The sequence below is a fragment of the Microcebus murinus genome, chromosome 2, assembly GCF_040939455.1.
Source record: "Microcebus murinus isolate Inina chromosome 2, M.murinus_Inina_mat1.0, whole genome shotgun sequence".
Taxonomy (NCBI): Eukaryota; Metazoa; Chordata; class Mammalia; order Primates; family Cheirogaleidae; genus Microcebus; species Microcebus murinus.
In genome coordinates, this window is record NC_134105.1 from 73,221,717 (window position 1) to 73,245,038 (window position 23,322).

The following is a 23,322-nucleotide window of genomic DNA, read 5'->3' on the forward strand; positions in this document are numbered from 1 at the left end:
TATCACTTAACTCCAGTGAGAATGGCCTTTATCAAAAAGTCTCCAAATAACAAATGCTGGCGTGGATGTGGAGAGAGAGGAACACTCCTACACTGCTGGTGGGACTGCAAACTAGTTCAACCTCTGTGGAAAGCAATATGGAGATACCTTAAAGCGATACAAGTGAATCTACCATTTGATCCAGCAATCCCATTGCTGGGCATCTACCCAAATGATCCAGTGACACTCTACAAAAAAGACACCTGCACTCGAATGTTTATAGCAGCACAATTCATAATTGCAAGGCTGTGGAAACAGCCCAAGTGCCCATCAATCCAAGAATGGATTAATAAAATGTGGTATATGTATACCATGGAGTACTATTCAGCTCTAAGAAACAACGGTGATATAGCACATCTTATATTTTCCTGGTTAGAGCTGGAACCCATACTACTAAGTGAAGTATCCCAAGAATGGAAAAACAAGCACCAGATATATTCTCCAGCAAACTGGTATTAACTGAGTAGCACCTAAGTGGACACACAGGTGCTACAGTAATAGGGTATTGGGGAGGTGGGAGGGGGGAGGGGGGCGGGTATATACATACATAATGAGTGAGATGTGCACCATCTGGGGGATGGTCATGATGGAGACTCAGACTTTTGGGGGGAGGGGGGAAATGGGCATTTATTGAAACCTTAAAATCTGTACCCCCATAATATGCCAAAATAAAAAAAAAAAAAAAAAAAGAATGTGTCTGTCAAAGATGTTTATCAAGGCAATGTTGCCGGTGACAGCAAAAATGACCCACCAAAATGGAAGCTGCTGGCTTCACTGCTCAGGTGATTATCTTGAACCATCCAGGCTAAATTAGTGCTGGCTATGCTTCTGTACTGGATTGCCTGCAAGTTCGCTGAGCTCAAGGAAATGATTTACCACAGCTCTGGAAAGAAGTTGGAGGATGGTCCTAAATTCTTGATCTGGTGATGCTGCCATTGTCGATATGGTTCCTAGCAAGCCCATGTGTGTCGAGAGCTTCTCAGACTATCTTCCTCTGGGTCATTTTGCTGTTCGTCATATGAGACAGACGGTTGCTGCGGGTGTCATCAAAGCAGTGGACAAGAAGGCTGCCGTAGCTGGCAAGGTCACCAAATCTGCCCAGAAAGCTCAGAAGCCTAAATGAATATTACCCCTAATACCTGCCACGCCACTCCTAATCAGTGGTGGAAGAATGGTCTCAGAACTGTTTGTTTCAATTGGCCATTTAAGTTAAATAGTAAAAGACTGGTTGTTAATAACAATGCATTGTAAAACATTCAGAAGGAAAGGAGAATGTTTTGTGGATCACTTTTGTTTCTTTTTGTGTGTCAGTTTTAAGTTATTAGTTTTTAAAATCAATACTTTCTAATGGAAACAACTTGACCAAAAACCTGTCACAGAATTTTGAGACCCATTAAAACAAAGTTTAATGAGGAAAAAAAATTGATTTGGTGATTAATTATACATGGGGTGAGATATTTAGGATGACTTTTTTTTCTGCCTTTAGCAGCTTAGAAAAGAAGAGAGTTTATTCACTGAGCTAAGGGAAAAAGAGAAGGAACAGAGTGAGGTACAAAGAAGATAGAGTTCAGAGGCTGACATGTTAACTTTTAGGTACATATGTCCAGGAAGATGATTATATAGTTCAATTTGGAGTTAGACAGAAAGATCTAGAAGGGAGACACAGATTTGGAAATCACCAGAACAGAGTTAGTGATTGAAGACATCAGCTTGGGTGATATTGTCTCGGAAAAGTTTTTGAAGTGAGAAGAATAAAGAAGCAAAAACAACGACAACAAAAGAAGCCTTTTGCAACATCAACAAGAAGAAAAGCCCAAGCAGTGGAGAAGTAGCAGGAGAACCAATAGAATGGTTTCATTGAAACCAAAGGAGAGATATCCAAAAGGAAGGAAAGACCAGAAGTATCAAATACTATTAAATACAGGTCAAAGAGAATAAAAGTTCTCAAAGGTCAAAGAGAATAAAAATTCAGTGAAAATAGTTCACTGAATTCAGCACTTAGGAGGTCACTAAGTGGCCAGAGCAAAAGCAGTTTTGAAGGAGTGATGGAGACAAAAATCCAAATTTTAATGAATGAAGAGTGAGTATGATGTAAGGAAGTGAGCATGCTGAGTACAAATTGCTCTTTCAGGAATTTTTGTTTTGATAAGAACGCAGGAGACAGCGGGTGTATGGACTCCAGAATTCTTTTTTTTGTCTGCCTGGCATGCTTTCCTTTCTTTTAGGAGAAGTACCCCCCTTTTCCTTTGGGGAAACTACATCTACCATTCCATGTGATCTGGATGAGGCCATCATTCATAGTACCCTACCTTCCCTGCGGCCACAGGGATAAAATGAACCCAATCCCCAGGCTACAGGGATTGATTAAGAAATGAACTTATGACTCAGAAGAGGCCAGTTCGAATGAATTCTGGTCTGCCAAAGTGAACAGGGAAGACTACTTTTTTCCACTGAAGTTGCTAAACTGGGAACAGGTAAATTAGGGGTTATCGGCCATGTAAGAAAGCCTATTTAAAAAATAAAACCAATTAGCAACAAGCACAGATAAAAGATTGAGAGAAAGCCAGAGGCATGATGAGATGATTTGACTGCCCAGATCTAGCCAAGATTGAAACCAGATACATGTCTGGACTTTTCAGTTTATATGAGACAACCAGTTTCCTTTTTTTGTGCTTTGAGTAGAAGTCACTTTGAGTAGAATTTGGATCACTCACAATCATAAAGGTCATGACTAGCAAGATGGGGACACAGAGCTGAAGAAAGAAGAGGCTTGAGCATATTTATATGCTAAAGAGAAAGAGACAATAGAGAGAAGACAATAGAAATATGGGAAAGAGGACAGGGATAACTGGTTTTCTAAAGTCCCAGGGAAGACAGGATTGGATAGTAGTAAGATTAAAAGGAAAGAGATAAACCTTGAGTAGAAGAAAAGATAATTTCTCTTTTAAAACAAATAGAGGGTTAAGTGTGGGTGCAGAGACAGAGAAATATATAGTTGAGGGGTGGAAAGTTGAAAGAGCTCATATACTATTTGTTCAATTTTCAATTCTCTACTGATAACTAAAAGTCAATTTTGTTTTATAGACGTGCCATTAGACTGGGAATCAAAAGATATGCAATCTATTCCTGGCCCTGCCATTAATTAAATATGTGATTTTGGGGCAAGTCACTTAATCTCTTGGAGTCTTGGCTTCTTTCACTGTCAAATGAGAAACTGCACAAAGGTCCCTTCCAATTTCAATTTTATGATTCAACATATTTTATCATATAATTTCTGACATTTTTTCTTTTTCCCTTCTTTAAACTGGAATAGAGATGATAAAAATTGCCATGTTTTTCTTAGAACATTCTTAAAAGTAGTTTGAATACATTTAAAGTATGTTTTGCTACCAAAGACTAATATGTGGAAAGTATTACAAATATACCTAATTACTACTACTAACAGTACCAGATATTGTGCTTAGAGCTTCACATAAATTTTCTCATTTAATCCTAAAATCCTTAAAATATAACCAGATGAGAGAATTTAGACTACATACTTAAGTATACTATGAGAAAAGTTACAGTAAATGGCAAAGGTAGGACTTGGATCTAGATAGATTGTTTCCAGATCCTGTGAACTTAACTGCTATACTATATGGTTCTTTAAAAAGGGCGGGTGGGTGGGTGGGGAGAACCCACTCAGTAAAACAAGGATATAGTTATTCCTGGGGGTTAAAGTATCTAGGTAGGACTTTACTATCATAATATAAATTGGTTTGGAATAGTGGGAAAAGAAATAAAAGTAGGAAAACTATATAAAAACAATACAAAAGTAAGCAGAGGGAACATATGAAATAGTGGGTGGAAAAGAAATAAAAGTAAGAAAACTATATAAAAACAATACAAAAGTAAGCAGAGGGAGAGATAAAGTCTGATATGGAGAAGAACAGGGAATAGAGCAGTAGCATCAGGAAGGAATAAGTTAGACGGTTATAGGTTGATGAGAGACAACAATAAAAGGGTTGACAATCTTACTCTTATCCACTTTGTAATGATATTCAGGCTTTTAACAAGTTAAATAAATGTTCCAATTCTCCAGGTGAGATTAGGGAACTTTTCTTAATCTCATATTGGGCCATGGTATCATAAGAGGTGGTAGATATTCCAACCTTTGCCTCCCTAAGAACTTAGATTATGATAAGAGAAAGCATAAAGTGCTAGCATGAAGAAAACAGTGGCAACAGAAGCCAATGCCAAAGATATGAAATTATTTCTACACACATCCACTTGAACAAACAACTCAAAGGCCAGAATTATTTATCACATGTTTTAACAGACTGGCTAGTAACAGCATGATCCAGGGAAATGATGCTATTAATGGCAGGAACCAGAATAATGATAAACCAGGCACAGTGTTTAATTTACAAGCATTATCTCATTAATTTAATGACAGACACAAATAAAAAGTAAATCTAGATTACACACCACCTATACCCCACAAACTAGGTTATATTCTCATGTTATCATAGAAATTGTAAGAATCATAGGTTTAAGAACTAGAGAGATATTAAAGGTCACCCAATTCAATCAATTCAATTCCTTCATTTTAAAGATAAGACTAAGGCCCAAAAGGTTAAATAATTTGCCCAAAGTCACATAGCTATTTTGTAAAAATGGACTAATTTTATAAACATAAAATTATCTTAAATAATTCTAAAGATATATTAAAGTAATAGTTTAGCATTTTAACACTCTGTATACATAAGGATCCCTTATTTTCTCAGTTTTTCCTCATATTATCTTTAAATTAAAATAGTCAACACAATGTAAGAAATAGATTTAAAAAAAAAAACTGTGACAGACATTGTGAGACCTTCTAAAATAACAGGCTCAAGAATTTTAAATTGGTTCAATAACCCAAGAGAAAAATGTTGCCAAGTTAATAATTATAATATTTTTAGATATTGTTTTTTCAATTATATTACTTGCCAATTCAAAGTAATGATAACCCATACTTTCTCTCAAGTCAATATCAATGGTAATTTACCTTTATCTTGATATTCAGATGGTTCTTGTTGAACTTCTCCACAGATTTCATGTTGATCCCACTGGTCCATTATCGGCAATTCGGGTACATTTAAATATTGTGATCTTTATAAAGACCATAAAAATGTTAAAGAAAATATTAAAGTTAATCTTTCCTTGAAAACTACTTATTTATATAAACAGAAAAAAAATGCTTTATCCATTCAACACTTCTATGATAAACTGTACCCAGCGTGGGTAGCAAAGGGTAAAAATAAATGTTTAATGGAAGTGACCAATACTTAGTCATCTTTACATGCCTCCAATGGATATCTGCTCTCTGTGTATAGCCTTTAAAAATTTATTGCTAATGCTACTTTCAGTTAAATATCAAAAGCTGGGATCTCTAGAAGCAATGCTGGCATCCATTTTGATTGGTCAGTTCCTATTCTGTACTAGTTGTTAAATATATTGAACATCATCTTTGTATATAGAATGCCCTTCTATGGAAGGGAAATTATATATACTCTTGTCTTCTAGGCAACAAGAAAAGAACACTGAGTTACCATCTAAGGCTTTCTGCTTGCTAACTCAGAATATGAACTTAATTTTTTTCACCTATAAAATAGGATAAAAATGTCTCATTTTATCAGCCTGGTTGTTGTTAAAGTCAAAAAAGATAATGCATAAAAGTGTAATTTTTAAATTATAAATCTGAGGCATTAACTAACATGGACTGAGCTCCTGAATGGAAAGGTTAGACTTTGTATACCAACATGATTTTCCTTTTAAAAGTATATTGTTAGCACTTAGTTTATATTCCCTGTAAAGACAGAACCTGAGAGAATAAACATATAAGTAATTTCCTAGGAAAGAGATGATTTAATGAATGTTAAATTATTCTATAACTGTGGAGATCTAAATAAATTGAGGGTGTCAAAGATACTGAAAACTTTATGATGTAATTGCTCATTATAGAACTAAAACTGTGTTTTGAGGGTAACCAGTGGCCATCTTTTCCTGAATAAATGATTATCTGAAGGAAAAAAGTTTATAACGAATATTTTACTTTAGATATTAACATTATATTTGTACCTTGATGTTCTCGGAAGGGAAGCTTTTGGAGTAAAACCAAACTCTTTAAGGTCCACACTTTGAGATTTATTCATCTGTATCTATTAATGAAAAAAAAAAAGATCAACTATCAATTTAACATCAAGATCTTTTAACAAATTAGCCAAACACCAAAATTCCTGCTGATACATAAAGTCTAAAAATCAATGAATTAGGAGAAACTCAGGCTGGATCTCAAATATTTTTCTCAAGTCCTTTATCTTAAATGTTGGCATTCTTTATGGTTCTTGACTAGGCCTTCTTTCTTTTCTCACTTTACATGTTCTCAGTCAAAGATCTTATCTACTCCCAAGGCTTCAATTATCATCAAAATATGAAAGACTCTAAAATCTATTAATATTTTTCTAGTTCAGATCTCTCTCCTGATTTTCAAACAATTATATCCAACTATCTGTGGATATAGACATCTTGTTGGCCTCCATATTGAATATTTCCCAAATTAAACTTATCCTGTTTCTACTCCTCCAAATTTGCTTTTCCTTCAGAGTTCCTACCCTAGTGAGGCCCAACTTTTCTCCCAGTTGCTCAAGCCAGAAAGCTAGGTATCATTTTTGATGACTTCTTCAACCTCACCTCTCATAACCAATGAAGTATCAAGGTAGTTGATTCCACCTCTGAAAAATATTTTAAACCTAGTAACTTCTCTCCATTGCTATTGCCACTACCCTATACTAGGCTATTATTCTGCTTGGATTATTACAAAAAACCACCTAATGAGTCCCTATGTTCATATTTTATCATCCTCTAATCCGTTCTCTACATTGCAGCCAGAGTGAACTTTATAAAATGCAATTGTAATCATGTCACTTATTAAAGCCCTTCAGGATAAAGTCTAAATCCTTAAGACAGCAAAAAGGTCTGCATGATCTAGCTCCTACTTACCTCTTCAGCCTCATCTCTTTCTACTCCTCTACTTGTAATTGAACTCTAGACATACTGTATTACTTCAGTTTCTTTAAAGATATTGCTCTTTATCTCCCCTCCCCCATTTCTCTCTATTTCTTTCCCTTTCTCTCTATCACCTCTGTACCCTTGCATAACCTCCATGTCTGGAATATTTTTCTATCCCTCCCCATCACCATTCTGGTGCCTGCCCTTCCAAACATACTTGCTTATACTTCAGGTCTCAGTCACATCTACTAGTAATCTTTTCTTGGCCCATCAAATGTGGATTGAATATATTTTCTATCTAAACTCAAGTATCTTACACTTCTTTTGCAGAATCATTCATCACACTATGTTGAAAAGGCCTGTTTACTTACTTGTATCTTTCACTAGACTATAAATTCTATGAGGATTGGGAATAAAACTGTTTTATTCATCACTATATCTTAGAACCTTGGCATATTCTCGGTGCTCAATGAATATAGAAAGACAGCAGGAAGAATATGGAAGCCAAAAAGGAATGAAAGAAGGAAGAAAGGAAGGTAGGAAAGGAGGGAGGAAGGGAAAACTTGTGCTAGTAAAAAATTATCTCAGAGAAGGTGGTAATCATTTCAAACCTCATGCCTTGCCCTGTTTCTCAACATTTCCTTTGTTTTGGCCTCATGACTTAGAATCTTCATTCTTATAAAAGCCCTAGAAAAGGGTAATTCTAGATAGACTTAGGATTAAGATAAGTCTTCTGGTGTCTAGCCTATCAATTAGCAGGAACACTCATTCCTTCATCACTTGAAAGGAAGGCTCTTGGTCAGTACTCACATAGGTGCAAGAATCAAAATCAACTTCAGATTTTCCAGCCAGTCCAGCACAGATGAAGCCAAGAAAGGGCAATAGAGTCTAGTTTCAGTTGCTGAACTAAACCAAGCAACATATCCCTCTCCTTTTCCCTCTTCTCTGGTTTAAAAAAAACCAAAGTCTAATGAGAGAGGGGCTGCATAGCTATGTTCTCAAAGTAGATTAACAGACTGATTATGAATAATGATCCTATTCCTAGTCAAGCCCACAAGTAATTCTAAAGTACACTGTGGATATTTAACTAATTGATACATGCAACAAAGACTATTTATATGCATTTAATTACAGAACAAAGGGACAATGTTATTAAAACTAACCTTCAGACGTTTAACTGGAGGGAGAGCTGAAACAGTATTCCTGTTTCTTAAATCAGATAAATATGAAGAAATTGTTGGCTTTTTAATTTCTGACTTCTGTGCAACTCCAATTTTACCTATAAAAAGAAATTTAGATCCTTTAGGTTAAACTTTCGGTATTGTTCATATAAAGCCAAATTTTTTCAAAATTTCAAATCTAATATTTACTTTTTTTCACATTGCCCACAAAATAAAATTATTTGAGAGTTATAAGTTACATAATATAAATCTCATACATATTATACATAATTAGGATATCACCTCTATTCATGAATTGAAAGACCTTTCGGTTTTTTTTTTTTTTTGAGACAGAGTCTCGCTTTGTTGCCCAGGCTAGAGTGAGTGCCAGCCTAGCTCAGAGCAACCTCAAACTCCTGGGCTCAAGCAAACCTTCTGCCTCAGCCTCCCGACTAGCTGGGACTACAGGCACGCGCCACCATGCCTGGCTAATTGTTTATATATATATATATTAGTTGGCCAATTAATTTCTTTCTATTTTTATAGTAGAGACAGGGTCTCACTCAGGCTGGTTTTGAACTCCTGACCTTGAGCAATCCGCCCGCCTTGGCCTCCCAGAGTGCTAGGATTACAAGCGTGAGCCACCACGCCCGGCCGACCTTTCGGTTTTTAATACCTAAAATAAACTTATTTTATGGAACTCACAGCAGTCATGTCCACATATATGTTTATTTTTACAATGATGATTGCAGTCTCGGTTCCCAGGTTTTTTGCAAGGAGTCATCCCTAAATTAATATAAGAAAAACAAACCTATTTGTTATGACATGTATTATTTGAATTTAACATAATTAATTTTATCTAGTCTCTTTTCTTTCAGACAGCACAAAAGGATTATAATTTTCAGACGTCCTCAAATGTTAACCCATGTAATTTTTTTTTTGAGACAGGATTTTGCTGTGTTGCCTAGGTTAGAGTACAGTGGCCATTCACAGGTGTGATCATAATGCACTACAGCCTCAAACTCCTGGGCTCAAGTGATCCTCCTGCCTCAACCTCCAAAGTAGCTGGGATTACAGGCATGTTACACCATGCCCATGGTGTAATTTTAAAAAGGTATTTCTGATAAGTGAGTCGCTTCCCCACTATTAGTCCCATCCACAGCTTTTCACAAGGAGCACCTAACTTCTCTTAACCTCCCTGGTATAAATAGAGCCAAATATAGCTGTATATCAGCAACTTCTGTCCTAAGTGAGGTATGAATGAAGGTGGGGTTTTAAATCTTTTAAACTGCTTTATACTTAAGCCTGAAAAATGTGGAAAGAAGCAAATCTCATGGCCTTTTGATTGTACCATTGATGTGAGTTAGTAAAGAGGATACCATGTATATTTAAGAAATGTTAGAAGTAGCTTAGAGATCTAAAAAATTTACTAAATGAATTCACAGAAGAGAGATTGTTTCCAGTTTGACTCTTTGAAGCTAGAATTAAAAATCCAAATATATAATTCTTCATTTATTATGTATATTTTTATTTTTTTGATTGGCAAATAATAGTTGCACATATTGATGGGGTACATAACAATGTTTCAATACATATATGATATAGTGACTAGATCAAGGTAATTAGCATATCCATCATCTCAAATGTTTATCACTTCTTCATGTTGGGAACATTCAATATCCTCCTTCTAGCTATTTGAAACTGTACACTATTGTTAACTATCGTCATCCTATAGTGGTATAGAACACTAGAACTTATTCCTCCTATCTAGCTGTAATTTTGTATCTTATCAAATCTCTCCCTCTCCCTCTCTTTCCCCTACCTTTCCCAGCCTCTAATAGCCTCTGTTCTGCTTTTTACTTCCCTGAGATCAACTTTTTTTTAGCTTCTACAAATGAGTGAGAACATGTAGTGTTTAACTTTTAACTTCCTGTTCTTGGTTTATTTCACTTAACAAAATGGCCTCCAGTTCCATTTATGTTGCTATGAATGATTGGATTTCATCCTTTTTATGGCTGAAGAGTATTCCATGGTGTATACATACCACATTTTCCTTATCCATCCATGTGTTGTTGGATACATAAGTTGACTCCATATCTTGGCTATTGTGAACAGTGCTGCAATGAACCCAGGAGTGCAGATGTCTCTCTGATGTAATGATTTCCTTTCCTTTGGATAAATTCCCAGTAGTATGATTGCTCAATCATATGCTAGTTCTATTTGTAGTTTTTAAAGGGAACTCCATATTGTTCTCCATAGTGGATGTACTAGTTTGCATGCCCAGCAAGGTGTATGAGAGTTCCCTTTTCTCCACATCCTTGCCAGCATTTGTTATTTTTTGTCTTTTTGATAATAGCCATCCTAACTAGAGTGAGATGATACCTCATTGTGGTTTTGATATGCATTTCTCTGACGATCAGTGATTTTGAGTATTTTTTTTCATATATTTCTTGGTCATTTGTATGACTTATTTTGAGAAATGTCTGTTCAGATCATTTGCCCATTTTTAAATCAGATTATTTGTTTCTTGCCCCTGTTGAGATGTTTCAGTTCCGTGTATATTCTGGATATTAATTTCTGGTTAGATGAGTAGTTTGCAAATATTTTCTCCCATTCTGTAGTTGTCTTTTCACTCTGTTGATTATTTCCTTTGCTGTGCAGAAGCTTCTTAATTTTAGATAATACCATTTGTTTAATTTTGCTTTTGTTACTTGTGCTTTTGAGGCCTTATTCCAAAAATGTTTTCCCAGTCCTGAGCATTTCCACAATGTTTTTTTCTAGTTGCTTGCTTTATCATCTCAGGTCTTACATTTAGGTCATTGATCCATTTTGAGTTGATTTTTGTATAGGGCGAGAGGTGGGCATTTAGTTTTATGCTTCTGCATATGAATATCCATATTTTCCAGTATCATTGATTGAAGAGACTATCCTTTCCCTAAGGAGAGTTCTTGGCACATTTGTAGAGATGTGGATTAATTTCTGGGTCCTCTGTTCAGTTCCATTGGTCCATGTAACTGATCTTGTGCCAGTATCATGCTATATTGTTACTGTAGCTTTGTAGTATATTTTGAGGTCTGGAAGTCTGAGATCAACTTTGTTATTTTTGCTCAAGATTGCTTTAGCTATTCAGGTCTTTTGTGGTTCCATACAAATTTTAGGATATTTTTTCTATTTCTGTAAGGAATGTAACTGGTATTTTTATAGGCATTGTACTGAGTCTATAAATTACTTTGCGTAGTATTGTCATTTTAACAATATTAATTCTGATCCACGAGCATGGGATGTCTTTCCATTTGTTTGCATCCTCTTCAATTTCTTTCATCAGTGTTTTCTAGTTTTCCTTGTAGATGTTTTTCACCTCCTTGGTTAAATTTATTCCTAGGTTTTTCTGTTTTGCTTCATTTTGTGTTTTTTTGGATTTTTTTTTGTGTGTGTGTGAATGGGATTGCCTTCCTGATCTCTTTTTCAGCTAGTTTGTTGTTCATATATAGAAACACTACTAGTTTTTTTATATTAATTTTGTATCCTACAACTTTAATGTATTCATTTATCAATTCTAAGAGGATTTTTGTTATTTAGGTTTTTAAATAATATATAAGAGATCATGTCACCTGCAAACAGGGATAATTTGACTTCCTCTTTTCCGATTTAGATGCCCTTTATTTCTTTCTCTTAACCACTGTGGCTAGGACTTTCAGTACTATATGTTGAATAAGAGTGGTGAGACTAGGCATCCTTATCTTGTTCCAGTTTTTAGATGTTAGCTGTGGGTTTGTCATATATGGCCTTTATTATGTTGAGATACTTTCTATATCTAATTTATTAAGAGTTTTTATCATGAAGGGATATTGAATTTTATCAAAAGCTTTTTCTTCATTTATTGAGATGATCATACGCTTTTTGTCCTTCATTCTATTCACATGATATATGATGCTTATTGATTTGCATATGTTGAACCATTCTTGAATTCTTGGCTTAAATCCCACTTGATAATACCGTGTTATCTTTTTGATATGTTGTTGGATTCTGTTTGCTAGTATTTTGTTGAGAATCTTAGTATCTATGTTCATCAAGGATATTGGCCAGTAGTTTTCTTTTTTTTTGTTGCATTCTTGTCTGGTTTTGGTAGCAGGGTAATGCTGACCTCATAGAATGAGTTTGGAAGTATTCCTTCCTCTTCAGGTTTTTTGAAGAGTTTGAGTAGGACTGGTATCAGTTCTTTAAATGTTTGGTAGAATTCAATAGTGAATCCATCAGGTCCTGGGATTTTCTTTGATGGGAGACTTTTAATCATGGCTTTCATCTCATTACTTTGTATTGGTTTGTTGAAATTTTCTATTTCTTCATGGTTACATCTTGGCAGGCTGTATGTGGCCAGGAAGTTATCCATTTCTCCTAGGTTTTCCAATTTGTTGGCATATAGTTGTTCACAATAGTGCCTAGTAATTCCTTGTATTCTTGAGGTCTCAGTTATCATGTCTCCTTTTTCATCAATTTTTTGGAATAGTTTGAAAAGAAGTGGTATTAATTCTTCTTTAAAAGTTCAGCAGAATTCAGCAGTAAAGCCATCAGTTCTAGGCTTTTCTTTGTTGGAAGACTTTTTATTACTGATTCACTTTCATGATTTATTATTGACCTGTTCAGGTTTTCTATTTCTTCTTGGTTTAATCTTGGTAGGATGTGTCCAGGAATTTATCCATTTTCTCTAGGTTTTGGAATTTATTGGTATATAGTTGTTCATAGTAGTATCTAATAATCTTTTGTATTTCTGTGGTATCCACTGTGATGTCTTCTTTTTCATCTCTGATTTTATTTATTTGAGTCTTCTCTCTTCTTCTAGCTAATGGCTTATTGATTTTCTTTTTATCTTTTAAAAAACCAACTTTTTGTTTCATTGATTTTTTGTATTCTTTTTGTCTCAATTTCATTTTTTTGCTCTAATCTTTATTATTGGTCCTCTTCTGCTAATTTTGGGTTTGGTTTGTTCTTGTTTTTCTAGTTCCTTAAGGCACATCATTTGATTGTTTATTTGAAATCTTTTTCTAGCTTTTTTTTTTTTTTTTGGTGCAGGCATTTATTGCTATACACTTGCCTCTTCCTACTGGTTTTGCTGTGTCTCAAAGGTTTTGGAATGTTGTGCTTTTAAGTTTGTTTCAAGGAATTTTTAAAGTTCATTCTTAATTTCTTCATTCATTGGTCATTTAGAAGCCTGCTGTTTAATTTTCATGTATTTGTTAGTTTCAAATTTTTCTCTCTCACTGATGTCTAATTTTATTCCAATGTGGTCAGATAAGAAACTTGATATGATTTTTATTAGTTTTTAATTTTTTGAGACTTGTTTTGTTTCCTACCATATGGTCAATCCTGGAGAATGTTCCATGTGCTAATGAAAAGAATGTGTATTCTGCAGCAGTTGGGTGAAATGTTCTGTAAATGTCTGTTATACCCATTTGATCTATCGTAAAGATTAAGTCCAATGTTTATTTGTTGATTGTCTCTCTAGATGATCTATCCAATGCTGAGAGTGGAGTGTTGAAGTCTCTACCTATTATCATATTGGTATCTATCTCTCCCTGCAGATCTAATAATATTTGCTGTATATATCTGGCTGCTCTGGTGTTGGGTGCATATATTTTTACAATTGGTATATTCTGTTGCTGAATTGATCCCTTTATTATTATATAATGTCCTTCTTCATCTCTTTTTATAGATTTTATCTTGAAGTCTATTCTAAGTATAGCTACTCCTGCTGCTTTAGCTTTCCATTTGCACGGAGTATCTTTTACCATCCTTTCACTATCAGACTAAATGTATCTTTAAAAGTGAGGTGAATTTTTTGATTTGAGGTTACCATGAGGCTTGCATAAAAGATCTTATTTCAGAGTGATGAAAATTCTAATTAGGAAAAGCAAGCAAACAAACAAGAGAAAGCTACAAAAACTCTATACTTTCACTCTACCCCCACTCCACTGTTTTACTTTTTGTTGTTTTTATTTATACCTTTTTATACTATACATCTCTTAAAAAGTTGTTGCAGTTGTTACTTTTGACAGGTTTGTTTTTTAGTCTTCCTACTCAAGATATGAGTGCTTTACACACTGTAATCACAGTAATACAATATTCTGTATTTATCTGTGTATCTACTGTGAGCTATACACCTTTGGATGATTTCTTATTGTTCATTAACATACTTTCATTTCAGATTGAAGAACTCCCTTTAGCATTTCTTATAGGGCAGGACTGTTGTTGAAAAAATCACTCAGCTTTTGATTGTCTGGGAAAGTCTTTATTTCTCCTTATTACTTGAAGGATTTTTTTATTTTTTACTTTTTTGCAGCATATACTATTCTAGGATTAAAAGTTTGTTTCCTTCAGAACTTTGAATATGTTATGCCACTCTCTTCTGGCCTATAAGGTTTCCACTGAGAAGTTTGCTGCTAGAATGTATTAGAGCTCCTTTATATGTTGCTTCTTTTCTCTTGCAGCTCATAGGATCCTTTCTTCATGTGTGTGACCTTTGAGAGTTTGATTATTAAATGCCTTGAGGTAGTCTTATTTGAGTTAAATCTGTTTGGTGTTCTATGACCTTCCTGTACCTGAATATTGATATCTTTCTCTAAGTTTGGAAAGTTCTCTGTTATTATTTCTTTGAATAAACTTTCTACCCCAATCTCTTTTCTACCTCATCTTTATGATCAATACCTCTTATGCTCTTTTAAGGCTATTTTCAAGATCTTGTGGGCATGCTTCTTTCTTATTTATTCTTTTTTCTTTTCTGCCTGTTTAATTTCATGTAAACTGTCTTTAAGCTGACTAATAAATTCTGACTTAATAAATTCTGCAGTTGACAGACTCTGATGCAATTTTCTATTTGTCAACTGAATTTTTCAGCTACAGAATTCCTGCTTGATTTTTTAAATTATTTTTTAAATTATTAATTATTATTATTAAATTATTATTTCAATCTCCTTTGTTAAATTTCTCTGATAGGATTCTGAATTCCTTCTCTGGGTTGTCTTAAAGTTCATTCAGCTTCCTCAAAACAGCTGGGTTTTCTTTTCCTTTTTTTTTATTTCAGGAAATTATGAGAGTACAAACATTTTGGTTACATTTTATATCTTTGCCTCTCCATAGCAAGGGTTAGAGGTATGCACTTCCCCTCTACAATGCTCACTGCATCCCTCAGTTGTGAGTATACCCCCCCAACTCCCTATTCCCTGGAGAACACTACCACCATATGAGCACCATAGTGTTACTCAGTCAGTACCAATTTGATGGCAAGTATATGAGGAGCTCATTCTTCCGATCTTGTGTCACTCACTTCGGATAATGGGCTCAAGCACAATCCAGGAAAATATAAGTGGTGCTAGATTGCTATCATTTCTTATAATTCAGTAATATTCCATTGTATATATATACCAAATTTTAATAATCCACTCATGAATTGATGGGCACTTGGGTTGTTTCCACATCCTTGCAATAGTGAATTGTGTTGCCATAAACATTTGGGTGCAGATTTCTTTATCATATAATGTCTTTTGCTCTTTTGCTCTTTTGGGATGCCTAATAATGCTATTGCTGGATCGAATGGTATTTCTATTTTTAGCTCTTTGGGGTATCTCCAAATTCTTTTCCACAGAGGTTGCGCTAATTTGTAGTTCCACCAACAGTGTCAGAGTATCCCTGTCTCTCCACATCCTCACCAGCATTTGTTGTTTTGGGATTTTTTGTTAAAGGCAATCTCAATGGAGTTAGGTGATATTTCATTGTGGTTTTCATTTGCATTTCTCTAATGATTAGAGATGTTGAGCATTTTTTTATATATTTACTGGAAAACAGCTATTTTGAATTATCTTTTTGAAAGGTCACATATCTCCATCACTCCAGGATTGGGCACTGATGCCTTATTTGGTTTGTTTCGTGAGGTCATGATTTTCTGGATGTTCTTGATGGTTGTGGATGTTCATCAATGTCTGGGCATTGAAGAATTAAGTATTTATTCTAATCTTTACAGGCTGGGCTTGTTTGCACCCATCCTTCTTGAGAAAGCTTTCCAGATATTCAAAAGGAATCAAATGTTGTAATCTAAGTCTTTGGTCACTGTAGTCATATCAGCACTAGGAGGCGCCCTAAGCCCAATAACATTGCAATCTTGCTGACTCCTGGTGGTACTACCATTTGGGGCTGATTTTTGGTTTTAATGAAGGTGCTTTCTTGCATGGATAGTTGTTTAATTTGGTCTTCCCGCAGTGGGATGATCATTGGAGGGTTCTATTTGGTCATGTTACTCCCCCACATATGCCTTGCAAACTAGCAATTCTACTTCCACAAAATTCTATCCTCTCACATCTGTTGTTCAATGATTTGAAGTGCAATTTCTTCTATGCTTGTCATGATCTAAATGCCAAAATGTCTGGCACCTCTCCACCACACTAAGTCCCACATCAGGCACAAACCTGACAGTCCCACTGCACCAGCTGCTAGGTTGGGTGGGGGTGGCACTCTAGGAGAAGTTGGAGAAAGCTGAAGGGAGGGGGAATCAAGGATAAGGAGGGAGGATGCATGAGGTGTTTGTGTATTTGCCAGGGTCAGAATTCATGACCCTGTTTGGTTCTTTTTAAATAATATCTATCTCTTTGTTGAATTTCTCATTCAAATCATGAATTTTTTTCTGATTTTGTTGAATTATCTAACTGCATACTCTTTCATCTCACTGAGTTTCCTTAAGATCATTATTTTGAATTCTTTTTCTGGTATTTCATATATTTCCTTATGATTGGGATCTGTTACTGGAATTTCTGTTTTCCTTCCTTTGTTGGTGACATTTCCTTGTTTTTCTTATGGTTGATATATCCCTACATTGATTTATACATATCTGGTAGAAAAGTCACCTCATTCAATTTTATGGAGTAAGTTTTGTAGGGTAAGACTTATTCATATGAATGGGTCTTGTCGTATTGGTCCAGTGGAGTATGTTGGTCTTGGGTCTAGGTGGACAAAACAGTGTAGAAATTTCATGTAGCTTCTTCAGCTGTGACCCACACTAACGACATGTATGAGCTTCTGAGTGGCCTAGGCTTAGAGAATTTGTGGTGACAGTGGTACAACTTTGCCAGGGGTGGGCCCACTAGGCTGTTTCTCAGGTTGGGAGTACAGGTGTTTACACAGTGGGTCAGCAATTTGGGGTTTGGCTTGCTGGGGTTGGGACCAAAAGGCTGTTATTCTGGCTGGAATCATGGATGCATGGCTGCTTAGCTGGTGTGGCAGTGTACTCACCAGTGGCAACCCCGAGGGTTGTTTCTCAGACTTGGTATGCAGGCACATGGCTACTCAACTGGCCTGGGGGCTTGTCAGTTGGGGGCAACCCACAGGACTGTTTCTTGGATCTGGTACACAGCTGCATGGCTGCTTGATTGACCTGGGGAGGCATTTGCTGGGGGTAGCCCACAGGCTGTTTCTTCAGCTCAGGACACGAGACCATAGCTGCTCAGCTGACCTGGGAGTATGTCTGTCAAAGGTAGCCCATAGGACTGTTTCTCAGGACTAGGATGCAGGCATATAGCTGCTTAGCTGGCCAGCAGTTGTGTCTACCATGGGTGGCCCACTGGGCTATTTCTCAGGTCCAGGATGTTGGTGCACGCTGCTCAGTCATTTGGGGACATTTCTGCTAGGGGCAGCCCATGGAGCTGCTTTTCAGGCTCTGATTATGGGCATGGGGTCATTAGGCAAGTCTGGGGCTTGTCTGAAGGAGATGGGGCACCTCAGGGCTGTTTCTTAGGCCGTGGGTACAGGCACATAGATGCTCTGCCAGCCCGGGAGTATGTCAAGTGCTCAGTGGCTTGAGGGCCTCTTTCACTCAGGAGAGTGCGTGTAGCAGTTTTCCTGGCTCAAGGGTAGGTTTGCTCTGGGCAAGACTGCCAGATTGTTCCTCTGGCTGGAAGTAAGGGCAGAAGGAGTTGGTTTCCCTGCTGTGCAGGTCCAGTGTCACAACCATTCCTGGATCCAGGCTCTGTGCTGCTGGGGCTCTGACACTCAGCCACAGGTATGAGCTTAGTGGAAAGATGGAGTCCTTATGCTATAGAGGTGCAGTGGCTACCAATCCTCAAAGGAAAGCACACTTCAGAGGTTGCTCTGGTCTCAAGATGGCATTGTGCTGCAGCAACTTGGCTCACAGAGGATGAGTAGCAAGTGGAGAATGCACACCTTGTGTTCCTAATCTAGGGCAATGCAGCTACATGAATTCCTGGCAGCTCTCTAAACTGGGAGACTGTGGGTTTCAGGTTTCTCCTGTTGTAAGGACCCTAGGTGTTTACAGTGGCAATAGAGGCTGGTGCATATCTTCTGTTTACCTCCCCCTACTCCTTCCCCTGCAGCAGGAAATCCTTCCTGACTCCTGGTAAATCTGATCTGAGTGGGGGAGATGGGGTTGCAGAAGCCAGTGCCTGCATGCTGCTCTCCTGACCTTATGATCACCACAGGTGTGTCTCCACTCCCCTGCTGCATTCCAGCACTGTCCTTTCCACACTCCAGTCAAATTTTAGCTGTTTATTCATTGCCTTGGTCTTTTTGTTTGCTCGGGGTTTTTTCACTTCTCTATGGCCCTGGGAACTGTCTGATCTTCATATTTAAGTTCTGGAATATTTCTGGTGATAATCTCAGGTTGTGTATTTGTTTGGGTTTTCTGGGGGTGGGGAGCAATGAAGCTAGCTTGCTTCTATGTCACCATTTTGGAACTGGAATCTTCCACTTATTATATTTTTTAAGTAGGTTTTTTTCTTGATCTAAGCTCTCACTAGTAACATGGGGGAGATGTTTGAACTTGTCTTTGAAGCACAGACAGAATCTGGATGAGAATAAGACCAGGGAAGACATAACAGGTAGAGGGCATGATACCCAAAGGCAGCAAATTACAGATTGCGGGAGCTGAAATCAGCTTATTTTTGCTGAAGCATAGATTTTAAGTGAACTAGAAATGTTGGAGACAGTGAAGAACTCTGAAAATTTTTGCATTTCTTGGTCCTTTACTCTTTATTTTCAGTGACATTGTTCAATTAAGCTTTTCCCAGGCATGGCATATTCAGACAATGATAATATCTGTGTAGCAGTCTGGGGTAAATGGATGAGGCTGCTCACCATATGAAGTAACTAGCTGGTCCTTTTGAGGGCCAAGCAGATCAATGTATTGGGTACTGATAAAGTAATAATAATAATTTAAAAAATCCCTCTCAGCTGGAAGTTGACAGCTAAACCACAGTGTTTCCAACTAAACAAACAATTTTATAAACAAGACCCAGATAAAGCCACTTGTGACCACAGTAAAAGAAGACAGAGATAAGACTACCAAGTAATTATTTCTGAAACTAGTGAAAAGAACATGCAAGAACCACAAAAATAATGAAATATCCCCCTCTCCTGGCTAATACAGATGACTACTGTTTTTTAAATCCTTCTACCACCAAGATAAAATGTACCAAAATAACCAATTATCTCACATTATGAGATCTCCCAATCTAGAATTGACCTCAGCTTTCCCTAAAACTTCCTAAGAGTCACCCAGCATAAGCTGAAATCCTATGATAAGCTCCTCTCAATTCCCTGAGATGACTCATAGTTCTGCTGGTATTATACTCTCGTTTGCTGCAACACATTTAATAAACCTAACTTTCCTCAAATACAAGTGTGTTCCTAGTGGTCTTTGGTTAAAAGGCTTTGATATTATACTTTGTAAAATGTGCCATGACATAGTACCAAAGTCATGATGCCAAATGCGCCAAAGTCATGATCTTATTACCTCTCACTTAGACCCTAACTGGTTTTTTGGAATCTAGTTGTCTGTGCTACAATTTATTCTATACATTGTTACTTAAAGTTTAATGCTGATCAGATCATTTGCTCACTTAGAAACTTCAGTTACTTCCTACTGCCAGTAAAATTAATTCCATATTCAAGGTCCTCTACAATCTAATTCTAGCCTCCTTTTCTGGTGCGCATATTAACCCTACACCCATCAAACCACATTCAATTGCCATTCTTCAAATAGTTTCATGTCTTTCAATGACTGGATCTCTGATATTACCTCACTTCTTAGAAGACTCTCAACTCTTTGTCTATCAAAGAAGACTATCGACTTTCAAAGCCAATTCAAATGGCACCTCTGCCCTGGAGATCTATCATGATCACCTCATCTGAAGTAATTTCTCTCTCCTTTGGGCCCCTATGGCATTTTCTTTGTGCCTTTTGCTTATTGTATGCTATCTCATATTTAATGTATTTACAGAAAAATACAGTGGAGAAGTATAGGGCACACTAGAGTAAAAAAACATGAGTTTTAATATGGGCTCTTGTTTATCTGGAAAAAAAGATACCTGTTCTGTTTATCTCAAAGAGATAAAAAGATAAAATGAAATTAAGCATGTAAAAACATTTTAAAAGTGTTAAGTGTAAACTAATATATTAATATATTATCTCTACTATATTAATTCAAGATTATATAGATAATTATAAAATTAAAATTGTTCTGAGTGCTTTGATGGAGAGGTATACTATGATATGCGATAAAAGGAGGAAATATACTGATCAGGAATGTTGGGCTGAGGACTGAAGAAAGAGTGAGAGTCAACCTGGCAAAGAAATAGGAGGAAAGATAGCATAGGGGATAGCATATGCTAAAGCTCTTTAACAAGAGAAAGCATGGCACATTGGAGAAACTGAAAGGTGGTCAGTGCAGCTGATGCTCTGTAAGTAAGAGACAGTGCATAAGATGAGACTTGTAGTGGTAGAAAAGGCAGCCTCTGTTTGTAGGGGAACAGCTCCATTATGGCAACATGGCAATTGCATGTCTCCACAGAGGCCATATAGGTCAGGCTCAACTGTTGGTAAAAATGCCCTGTGATCCTCCTTGAACATGGAAAGATAGGCAGTCTTGTGAGATACTTCAGAGGCCATGTCTCATTTGCCTCCTTACCTTGCAGGAGGCTCCCTATCTTGCATGAGGCTGCCATGAGACAGTTTCTCATCTGCTTCCCTGATTCCAGTAAGGGACTTTCTACTTTGCCCCTTTCTCAAGTACAGCTGCAGGCAATAAAACTGCTTTGCTGTAGCCTAGAGTTCACTGCTCAAAAACAACCAACCCGCCACTCATGCCACCTGTCATCTGCCCCCTCTAGTTTGGTGTCATCATGTGGGATTAGGGATGCAAGCAGCTGATACCATGCTGATCTTGCTCTGCTGTCTGTGTAAGTAACAAACTGTCTAAATCCATTTGGGTTTCTTGTGTCCTTACCAGCCATTTAAATCTATGGAAGTAAGGCAAGACCACATAGCAACTGCCACCACATTGCTGCTTAGGGATTGGCTGACCATGAGACAATGTGGAACCTTGTAGGGGATCCTAATGATTTAGATTCTAAGAGCCATGAGAAGCCACTGAAGTGTTTTAACCAAAGAGGAGACAAAATCAGATTTACATTTTGAAAAACATCACTCTATGGATTGTAATAAGGAGAATGGATTTGAGATAGAAGAGAATGGATGCAAGAAAACTAGTTAAGAGGCTACTATAGCAGTTTAGGCAAGAAAATGATGGTAATTCAGATTAGAGTGATGGTGGTAATACAGTTAGAAAGAATGAACTGTTTTAGGAGATATATAGAAGGTAGAATTATTTTTAATGCAGAATCAAGTGGAGTGCTTTTCCTTCTTGAGCAGCATTTTGCTTTACCTGAAGTTTGCCTTCCTTTTCGTCCAGCAATATCTATCTTAAGTTCCTTTAAGCTGATTCACTATTTCAAGGATAAAGGCAAATATATGGAAACATCTTACTCATTTAAACCTTCTTTAAACTCTCTATACTTTCTCTAATGCCATCTAGGCCTGTCCTAATAGCTTTCATTGTGGAACTTCCTTTCATTAAGTTCCTGGGCAGAATCCACAATACCTGGATTTCTTGACTTTTTCTTTCTTGGCTAACTCCCTTGATTTAGTGGTGCTCATCCTCCAGAAACTGCCTAAGAAGGAATGTTTGAGAGTAAGACTTTCTGAATCTTTGAATGTACTGAGATATCATTATTTTACCTTCACACTTACTTAATAGTTGGGCTGGGCATAAAACAAATCATTTATCCCCTGAAATTTTAAGTCCATTGACTCTTAGCATCTACTGTTGCTGATAAAAAGTCCATTGCAACTTTGATTTTTGTTCCTTATAAGCATTTATAATTTTATCTCTATCCACAATGTTCTGAAATGTCGCAATTTTGCCTTGTGTGTAGATCTTCTTTCACTCACCCTAACTAGCATTAAGTAAGCCTTTTTCATGTACAGATTTATGTCTCATTTCAGGTCTAGAAAATTTTATCAAATTATTTCTTCTGACTTGTTTGTTCTGTTTTTCTTTTTGTTTTTCTTTATTTTCTTCTTTTCATTTCCTGTTCTAAAATAATGCAAGCATGTTCTTTCTTTCTGGAACACTTATTAATCAGATATTAGGTTCCTAAATTGCTCCCTTTGTCTCTTATATTCTCTGTCTTCTTATCTTTTTGCTTTCATGCAGATGGTACTGATTTTATCTTCTAGCCCTACATTAATTTTTTCCCCAATTATAGTTTTTTTTTTTTTTTTTTTTGAGACAGAGTCTCGCTTTGTTGTCCAGGCTAGAGTGAGTGCCGTGGCGTCAGCCTAGCTCACAGCAACCTCAAACTCCTGGGCTTGAGTGATCCTTCTGCCTCAGCCTCCCGAGTAGCTGGGACTACAGGCATGCGCCACCATGCCCGGCTAATTTTATATATATATATCAGTTGGCCAATTAATTTCTTTCTATTTATAGTAGAGACGGGGTCTCGCTCTTGCTCAGGCTGGTTTTGAACTCCTGACCTTGAGCAATCCGCCCGCCTCGGCCTCCCAAGAGCTAGGATTACAGGCGTGAGCCACAGCGCCCGGCCTCCCAATTATAGTTTTACTTTCCTGTGCTTGCTCTTGTTCTTTTTTTCTTTTAATGGCATCCTATTTTGTTTTACAGTTGTAATTTAATCTTTAATTTCTCTGAGGTTACTAATTAAAATTTTATATTAATTTTTATTACATTATTCAATTA

At 36.7% G+C, this 23,322-nt stretch overlaps 1 protein-coding gene across 1 annotated transcript in view; it reads right to left on the reverse strand.

Annotated features, from left to right (window-relative positions):
* The window catches only part of HFM1 (helicase for meiosis 1), a 112,079-nt gene that overhangs the window by 11,445 nt on the left and 77,312 nt on the right, over positions 1-23,322 (reverse strand). The window contains exons 31-34 of the mRNA XM_076010902.1: positions 8,937-9,017; positions 8,235-8,350; positions 6,142-6,221; positions 5,069-5,172 (exon numbers count right to left, since the gene is read on the reverse strand). Coding sequence (XP_075867017.1) covers positions 5,069-5,172; positions 6,142-6,221; positions 8,235-8,350; positions 8,937-9,017 — 381 coding nt within the window. The remainder of the gene's footprint in view (positions 1-5,068; positions 5,173-6,141; positions 6,222-8,234; positions 8,351-8,936; positions 9,018-23,322) is intronic.